Source organism: Nicotiana tomentosiformis, chromosome 1 (assembly GCF_000390325.3).
Source record: "Nicotiana tomentosiformis chromosome 1, ASM39032v3, whole genome shotgun sequence".
Classification (NCBI taxonomy): Eukaryota; Viridiplantae; Streptophyta; class Magnoliopsida; order Solanales; family Solanaceae; genus Nicotiana; species Nicotiana tomentosiformis.
This window is the reverse complement of record NC_090812.1, coordinates 150,910,137-150,919,711: the sequence shown is the minus strand read 5'-3', so window position 1 is coordinate 150,919,711 and position 9,575 is coordinate 150,910,137. Positions and strand designations below refer to the sequence as shown.

Sequence of the window (9,575 nt, the reverse complement as noted above, 5' to 3'; positions counted from 1 at the left end):
GTAAGCTGATACTGCAAGCTGCTGTGTAAGCTGATCTTTGCCCTCTCTTTGCCCTATTCTACCAAATGAAAGACATTAATATAAGTAATCAAAAAGAAGCATCGAAGGATGCAGCTTTAAAGGATAATAAAATTGAGCGAATGATAATAGACCAATGTTTATATTTTAAAGGAGGCAAAAGATTGTTGTGTAAAATGCTTTTTCATTTATTTAAGTTTTAATGGAAAGAGTTGTTCGATGTTCACGAATAGTATTGATAGACCAAAATAACCCTAAAATATTAAACACAAGAACTCATAGTGAAAGGACATAATTGTAATAATCTATTTTTTGGACTACAATACCTTTTATGTTAATTTTTTAATATTTAATATTTTAAAATTAATAAATTTTGTCTATTAAATTATTTCTTATTAAAAATATGCAGGAAGGTTTAATAATACCAATTTCATAAGAATCCTCCGTATTGTCTATACATTACCACTCCATAATGTCCAATACCAACAAAAAAGTAATGTTAAATGAATTACATAAAGTATTGAAATTGAGAAAAGAATATCCTCATAATAATATATTTTTATATTATATTTGAATTTTGAACTGCTTTTCTACTCAAATAATATTTTTTTATTATTAAATTTTCATATAATATTGAAAAATATACTAAATTATTAAAAATCAACTAAGAAAATATTTAAAAATATAAATGTGTGAGAAAAAAAGAAAAATAGTTGGTAAAAGTCAATACCACTAACGATTTTGCAAACATAAAGATCTAAAAGTAAATATCAGATCGATCTTTTTACTATTTGAAAATAAAATTTATGGTGGATAAAATTATAATTACGATTAAATATTCAAGACATGAGATAAACTAATATTAAGAATTTAAATAAACATAAAATAAATTATTCTTTGTGTTTAGACCAAGTAACTAAATCTTTTAATTAATTAATTAGCAAGAGAGTGCAATTCAGTTATTTTTTAAATTTATTATATGAGTAAAATTATTTTTTAAGTTAAAAAAACTCTTAGGATAGATAAATTTATCCCATAAAAAGAGCGTTAGAGATTAAAAAAATTTAGAACATAAAGTAAAAAAAAAAAAGGTTAGTATAGTATTAAGAATCAAAAGGCCATACACATGTCTGAAGAAGTACAATCAAAGATGATACAGGTCAATGTGCTTCTAAGTATATATTTATCCCTGAATTCACTCGAAACTAAAGGGTATCCTTTATATTTGTGTGAAAATAATTTTCAGTATGTTTATATTTTACAATTATAATAAGTAAATCACAAGGACAAATATTCTAAATATTGGTTAGACTTGATTAGATGCCAACACCTATAGCCATGTCCAACTTTATTAAAATGCACTCTACTTTGTTTCTCTATTCTATAATTAATTATTTTTTCTTCTTTGTATCATGTTATTGATATGTATATATAAAGGATTTGTAACTTTACAACAACAATAACAATAATCCAATATAATTTTACAAGTGATGTTTGAAGAGGATAGTGTGTAGACAGATCTTATCCCCTACCTTGTGAAGGTAGATAAACTATTTTCAAAAGACTATCAACTCAAAAAAAAGAAGCATAGTCACCATATAATTAAAAAGAAATACACGAATGGAGAAGTCATGTAAAAAAAACAGTAACAAAAAGTAATAACAACAACATGATAATAAGGCAATCAAAGAAAAAAGATAACTGGTAGTAATAGAAATTTATATATAAGAAAATGTGCAACTTAACAAAATTCATTGTTTTATTATCTCTATTTCAATTTAGATGATTTAGTTTAACTTGACACAAAGTTTAATAAAAAAGAAGAATACTTTTAAAACATATGGCGCTAAAAATTTAAGGGACAAAAGCTTAGTGGGTCATGATATTTGTGTGGTTATAAAAGCTTCTCATTAAGGGTAAAACGAGTAAAAAGAAAAGTTCACACTTAAATTAAATTGTTTCTAAATAGAGAAATATCAGTTTTTGAAACGAACTAATAAGGAATGTGTGTCGTTTAAATTGAAGCACATAAATTATCATTTTTGTGGTGGTCAAAACTTTGATGGACCAAGCTAAGCTAGCATTTGGCCATAGATTCCCAAATTTATTTTAAAAAACTTAATTTGGGTGAAGTTTGGTTTGAAGATGAAATTCTATTTGGACATAATTTTTTAAAAATATATTTCACTTTTTTTGTTTGTTGAAAAAGCATGAAATGTGGCTTATACCCATAAGTTCTAAAAACTATCAAAAATACCGAACAATACCAAATAAATAAATTTGCTAATCCTGTATATGCAGAACCTTCACCGATGCCATTCGTTATTACTATCACAAACCATAGTCCTGAACATAGTTAAGTTTGGCACAAAATTATCATTTTTATAATGAACTACATAATATACTATCCTAAAGTCATAACCTGATATTTTATTGTCAACTGCTAATAACACAATTACTAGCCATTATAATTCAGCAAATTACAATATTATTAAAAGATCTATCAGTCCAAAAGAAAATGATAGTAATTACCTAGTGGATTAGTTGGGTCATAATAGATGATGAGCATTTTTATAAAATATAAAAGTTTGAGGTAATTTTTACAATTGTTAAAAAAATCAAATAGTAATATTTTGGGCAAAAAACAGGTCTAGAGCTAGTTTTGGGATTTGAAAATTTTCTTTTCAAAATCTGCCAAAACATAGATAAAATCTATAAACAAATATGTTTTGCCAATTGTTTTTGAAAAAAACTTATAAAATCTATGACCAAATGGGCTAACCAAACTAACGTGTTATCAAGTTCAGTCAAAAGAAGGTCAAACCTAGTATGTACGCTCCCTTGCAATATGATGTATGAACCTTTACCAACATGACGACGTACCGACTTCAGAGATAAATTTAAAATTATATTTATTTCATATTTAATTATGTGTATCATCTAATATTGATATAAGTTTTATACCAAAAATGTTTAATTATCCCATATTGAACATGAAATAATAATTACAAAATTATAATCTTGATATTATTAATCTCAAGATATCCCAAATTGGAACCAAACGACCTCTCAAGATAATGGCAACCACCTCGGATAATCAAAGAGTTCTTACTCATATAGACTCTTAAGAAAAAGGACTCTAATCCCCATCTTAAACTCTGAAACAACCACTGCATCTTAAAATCCTATTGAATTACTCTCTTCTTGGCTTCTCTTTGCTGTAAATACGTTATTTTAGCCATTTTAGTTTTAAAATTGAATTGCTTAAATGAACTTAAGTTCTAAAAATATTGGTATTTGTATAAAATATTTATTTTTTGTAGGATTTTGATGTTTTCACATTGAAAGTATGATGTACAGGGAATAAATAAATTCTAATTTAATTTAACTCTTAAAAAAGACAGCCCAGTGCATAAAGTATTTCGCGTTCATGCAAGATCCGAGAAAGGACCGCACCCCAATGAGGTGTGATGTAGGCAGTCTATACTTATGCATGCATCAGAGCTCAAACCCGTGATCTATAGGTAGGGGTATCAATGGATATTTAAAAATCGACTAAACCGACCGAACCGTACCGTACCGCACCGAACTGATTTTTAGGTTTCTTTTAATAAAACCGTAGATTTTTATGTAAATCTAAACCGTACCGATAATTTGGGTAGGTTTTTTTATTTTATGAAAATAAACCGAAAAATAACGAACCGTACCGAATAAATTTACATATGAAAAATATATTTATATATTAAGTTTAAAAATAATAAAGCACTAATTTTTTTTGTGGGTCTAGAATTATGAAAATGGGTACAAGCCAACAGGTAATTAAGATCAAAATCCTAATTTTCAAATCAATTATGCTACTTCTACTGAAACTAGCAATTGAATATGTTTCATTTCGTATGATTTAGATTTATGTTTTTGAATATTTAATTTTCTATAGACTTTATTTTTGTATCCCAACTTGGTTAAAATCTTTCTACTTGTGTGATTTATCTTCTTTTTTTTTTTTTTTTTTTTTTTGTCTTTACATAATTTCTTTTACGTATCTTTAGAATAGTTGATGGATCTACACTCTGGTCATCTTTCATGTTTTCATAATTCATCACCATTTAAACAGTAAAATTGTCTAAAGAGTTTTGCTAAGTCGTATAAAAGTATGTATGTTATTGCATTCTATTTTTATTAGTGACTTTTACATGACATTTGAAAAAATACCAAAAATTAATCGAACAGTACCGATACCGAAGAAAAACCGACATGATTGGGACGATTTCAAAAAGTTTAATTTTAGTTATACATAATAGAATAACCGAAAAATTGGTATGATACTAATTTTATAAAATAACCGACGAACCACTTATACTCTATCTATAGGTCATACAGAGACAATTTAATCATTAATTTTACTCTTATTTTTCCTCAAAATAATTAAAACAAAGAGAGCGTGTGAGTAATCTTTTTTCCTTCCGTTGTCTATTATATCTCACTCAAATGTCCCACACACTTGCATAATATAAGGTATGTAATGATTGCCCGAATATAAGACCAACCCATCATTGCCTTTTATAACATGGTTTAAAATCTTTGCCAGCTTCTTCCTAATAATTCCCAAAAATAAACACACAAACAAACCATTTCTAAATGCCAAATTATCCTAATAATAAGCCTCCTTTTAATCTTTATATTCTCTCTCATCAAACACTTTCTCTCTTTACTTAAAAAAACCCTAACCACTTTTTCTCTCTCCCTCTTAAAAAGAAGTTCCAACATAGTGGAAGCCCAAAGTGAAGCAGTGGATATATAGTAGTGAGGAAAAAAGAAGAAGATATATAGTAGTGAATGTTGTCATTTGCACACAAAAATCACAAAAATGGATACATATGAAGCAACAAAGACAGTTTTGTCAAGAATCCAAAGTTTGGATCCAGAAAATGCTTCAAAAATCATGGGTTATATACTAATTCAAGACCAAGGAGATAAGGAGATGATAAGGCTAGCATTTGGGCCAGAAACTGTGTTAATCTCTCTCATTAACCAAGTGAAAAATCGTTTAGGACTTTCATCGAACAGTTCATCTGCACCTTCAACACCTTCATCTCCTTCACCGTTTATTCCCGTTCCAAACCCCAATAAATTCAACCCATTTCCCCATTCATCACCAAGAATCATTATACCAAACAATGGGTTTCAATCTTTGCCTTCATCTCCTTGGTCTGGTGGCTCCCCAGTGTTTTCAAGAAGTCCAAGACCAGTGTCATATGCTTCTGTAGTGAATGGTCCAAACTCAAATACTGCTTCTGGCTCTTCAGATTCTTCTTTATCACTACCTTTTTTCGAGCCAAGTGATGAATATTGCAATATTCAAGTTCAAGATCAGTTGTCATTTCTAAATGAGTCGTTTCTTGAGGAAAGCAGTCATCAAAGTGGTGTTTTTCTTGGTGGGTCCCATGATGATAATAATGGTGGGTTTGGTGGTTGGAAGCCTTGCATGTATTATGCAAGGGGATTTTGCAAGAATGGGAATAGTTGTAAGTTTCTGCATGATGGATTTGGGGAGGAAAATACTCCGAGCAATGTTGATTATTTTGATGAGATTTTGCGTGTGAAAGCTTTACAGCAACGGCAGAGATTTATGGCTTCCGGTCATCATCATCATCATCCATTTTGTTACAACAGGTGCATGAAAGATATTTTGATTGGCATTGGGTCTGATTTTTTGCTTGTGTTTTTTGTTTTTTGGTTGAGAAAATTGTTAGATTTTGGTGTTTTCTTGAATCTTGGTTTTTGGGTCTTGCATTATTATAATGTCTTTCTTTTTATCATATGTATAGTACTCTTATAACAAACAATAATCTTTTATAACGTGGTGTCCGCACAGGCATGTGCTCTTCTCGACTACTCACCAAATTTGGAACAGATTAAAAAATGTTGGAGTTTAAACTCGAGAGACCAATTTTCCCATTTTTTTTTAAAAGATTTTGAATGTATCTAATGGATAGTTAAACTATTCAATATCAATACTTAGATTGAGATAATGAAAAATTATTTCACCTTTTCAGTTGGAATTTTAGAGGGTTAAAAAGAAGGGTATTTTATTTTTGTGCTAGTTGATGGGCATTAGGGCTGCTATATTTGCTTGGGCTGGTAGTTTCTTGAGAAAAGTTGTTGACTGGTGTTTTCTTGAATTTGGGTTTCTGGTTCTTGCATTTTCCAATTTCTTGCAAATTTCATGCATAGTATAATAACCTATATTTCCTTCCAAGTAATTTTCCTTACATTGACCCATTTCCCACTTTCAGGAGGTTCAGTACTTTGACTGAGGTAATGAAAAATAAATATCACCTTGGAACTTTAGATTGTTCTTCTGGGGCTAGTTGGTGGCATTTAACTGAGTTTTGGTGTGTGTTGGTTGTATTTGAAGGAAATTTATTAACTTTAGTGTGTTCTTGAATATGGGTTTGGGTCTTGCATCGTTTCAATTATTTATTTGTTAACCGATTTTTAGCATAGTATACCGACTCATTTTTTGTTTGGTTAAAGATGGTATATCTGTCTAAATATAGGCATGAAGTTTTGAGTTATGTTATTGTTATGGTCTGAATTGCAGATCGGCTGCGGCCGCATTGATGACAAGTGATGAGTTCTACAAATATGGTCGGTCCCTACCCGACAGAAATGAATTTTCAGCAATGGCGCTAGGTGGGATTTCGAATTCTAGTTCGAGACAGATTTACTTGACATTTCCTGCCGATAGCACATTTAAGGAGGAGGATGTGTCTAATTACTTTAGGTTTGTTATTCTTGCTTTTTATTCGATCAATGAAATCTTCAAATTAGAATGAAATATTGATGTTAGATGGTCCTTGATTTGTTTTTTAGTATGTACGGCCCGGTGCAAGACGTTAGAATTCCATATCAGCAGAAGCGAATGTTTGGATTTGTTACATTTGTCTATCCAGAAACCGTGAAGATTATCTTGGCCAAAGGGAACCCTCATTTTGTGTGTGATTCTCGCGTGCTTGTTAAACCATACAAAGAAAAGGGAAAATTCCCAGACAAGTATGGAAACACAATCTTTGTCTTCTGTTATGATGATTTGTGATTCATACTTTTGTGCATGACTAATGTTTCCATTCTCAATCGAATTGAAGGAAGCAATTTCAGCAACAGCAGCAGCCTATTGATAGAGGAGAGCTCGAGTCCGGGGAGCTCTATGATATTCCCTTTGGTAAGAAAATGAGCTAGATTACTTTTTCTTCTTTAGTTGTACGACGGAGACGGTTGAAAGTGCCTTTTTGTTCAGGAGCAAGGATGTTTCATAATTCGCATGCGATGATGTTGAGAAGAAAAATAGAGCATGATGCTGAGTTGCAGCAAGCAATTGAGCTTCAAGGCAGAAGGTTAATGAATTTGCAACTGATGAAGAACCAACATCACAATAATCACTTCCAACCCAGCCTCTCTCCGGGTGTTTTTTGTTCGTTTAATGGCATCAACCAAGAAGTCTTAGCAGGTTAACACTTGGAACACTTTATTTTTTTTCTTCATTTTTAAGTGTTGGCTGATTCTTTTTCCTGCAGAAAACAAAGGTTTCCAGGAACCCACCGAGCCCCCATCTGATGCAGCCGATGATAAGGTACCTCAGGAGCTGCTACATACAAATAATGGAAATGGAGGTTCCAATAAGGAGCAGACCTCGAATACCGATGATTCTTATCCTCGAGAAAGGTATTAAACATCAATTTCGTTGCTGAAATTTCAAGGTTCATCAACATGAAGTTCTCAGTTGTGGTGCTATATTTAAGCCTTTTCATATAGTTTCCACATTCAAAGCTGATGGTGTTGCTTCTTTGCAATGTAGTGTGTATTGGTGCAATTCTGTGGTTATTCTCTTAGATATTCTTTCTAATGTGTCTGAGATTTCTTTGTCATTGAAACAGCTTGGAGCACATCCTTCCTGATAACCTATTTACTTCTCCCACGAAATCGGTTGCAGAACAACATGTCGCGTTTTCCATTGATTCAGCTGAAGCTGACGTTAGTTCCGCGATGACAACGCCAGCAACAACACCAACAATAACTACTAACAGCGTCCCTATGCCTCCCGCCACTTCTGCTCTTCAACATTACGTCTCTTAAATGATGTTGCTTCCAGATGCCAAGGCAGTACTTAACAGTGTCCGTGTTTTTTCTCTTTGGTTTTAAGAGAGGATACTTAATCTGAGGTTGTTATTACCAGGTTTTACTTCTGAGAAGCCCCTGAAACTTAGGTTTTAGAGTTCAGCATGACTATGGAGGAGTGATTAACTTGAATTGGTAAGAGAACTTGCTCTATTTGTAAATTAGATTCCCTTGTCATATATCACCTAAAAGGGCTGCCTGGTGCACTTGCCCCTGCTATGCGTGGGGTCCGGGTCTATTATATGCAACCTTACCCTACGTTTCACCAAGAGGCTATTTTCACGGCTTGAACCCGTGACCTCTTGGTCACAAGTCAGCAACTCTACCAGTTACGCCAAGGCTCCCCTTCGTTGTCATTTATCATCTACATATATGTAATATACTTTTCATGTTGTCATTTATCATCTACATATATGTAATATACTTTTCATTTTGTGTTTGTTTATGCAGACAGGTTGGTAGCATCATAAAATACAAGTAGTTGAAGCCCTCTAGCTGTATAGCCAAACACAACAGAAGAAAAGATCTGTAAGGAAGATCTCCACAAGATTACTGCCATCATCAAATACCATACTACTTACAACAAATACATATAATGCATAGGTAAAGAACAGATGAACTGATTCATGGGAGTGGGGTCTCTCTGTTTATTCTGTGTACCCTCTTTTGTTGTTGTGTGCTGTGGACCATACCATAACAAAGGCTAGTAGAGTAGTAGTAGTAACCCTTAGATATTATACTGTAGTAGTAGTTTTTTCTCTTCCCCCCTCTTAATTATAGCTTGCTGTCATGTAAAATTTAGTGTAGGAAAATGAATATCTTTTAGATTACCATGTTTTTTGCCAAATGAATGTATAGATTTAGCTTGGTTAAAAGGTGTCTTGAACCTGTTGCAGCTAGTTGATTGAATGAGAAATCCTAAAGGAAAATGAAAGGTAAGACCGGTAAAGATCACCCACTTTTTCATTTTCCAATCATTCATTAGGGAAGGGGGTTATATTAGGAAAAAGGCAAAATAGGGGAAAAATGGGAAAGGGGAAAAAGGGCACTAAAAGGTGTAGTATGGTGATCAATGATGTGGATAGAGTATCACGAGGTCTTATTATTAAATTTTGTAGGCAAAAGATATTAGATCATTTCTATTCAAAGTCTTACTCGATACATATATGATAATTATAGCCACACTTATAAAAAAAAGAATACCTTGTCACGATTATTAAAAAAAAATGAAGTGGAAAGAAGGGTAAAGGGTGGGGTGAAAATGAAGTGTGTTTTTTTATGCATTAAAAGGCAACTTTAGGGGACTATTTTGTCTCATTTTATGGTCTACTTTATGTGGACATGAATGGTGAAGGGCCATATTATCACATGGCTACTGA

General features: G+C 32.1%; 1 protein-coding gene across 2 annotated transcripts; it reads left to right on the top strand.

Annotated features, from left to right (window-relative positions):
* The first annotated feature begins 4,604 nt into the window (after positions 1–4,604).
* LOC104097480 (zinc finger CCCH domain-containing protein 53-like) lies at positions 4,605–9,026 on the top strand. 2 transcript variants are annotated; one of them, XM_009604042.4, is made up of 8 exons: positions 4,605–5,691; positions 6,623–6,805; positions 6,895–7,074; positions 7,167–7,243; positions 7,319–7,528; positions 7,596–7,743; positions 7,956–8,331; positions 8,651–9,026. In XM_009604042.4, the coding sequence occupies exons 1-7, from the start codon at positions 4,886–4,888 to the stop codon at positions 8,152–8,154; spliced, it is 1,803 nt and encodes a 600-aa protein (XP_009602337.1). In that variant the 5' UTR covers positions 4,605–4,885; the 3' UTR covers positions 8,155–8,331; positions 8,651–9,026. The 2 variants fall into 2 exon arrangements, with proteins under 2 accessions (XP_009602337.1, XP_009602334.1); XM_009604039.4 differs by having other exon boundaries at positions 8,647–9,026.
* Positions 9,027–9,575: the final 549 nt, after the last annotated feature.

Excerpts from the sequence above, each read along its gene's own strand:
- LOC104097480 (XM_009604042.4), top strand. The coding sequence starts at position 4,886 with ATGGATACATATGAAGCAACAAAGACAGTTTTGTCAAGAATCCAAAGT. Across the intron at positions 7,075-7,166 it reads AAGGGAAAATTCCCAGACAA|GAAGCAATTTCAGCAACAGC; the intron begins GTATGGAAACAC and ends ATCGAATTGAAG. Across the intron at positions 7,744-7,955 it reads GATTCTTATCCTCGAGAAAG|CTTGGAGCACATCCTTCCTG; the intron begins GTATTAAACATC and ends TCATTGAAACAG.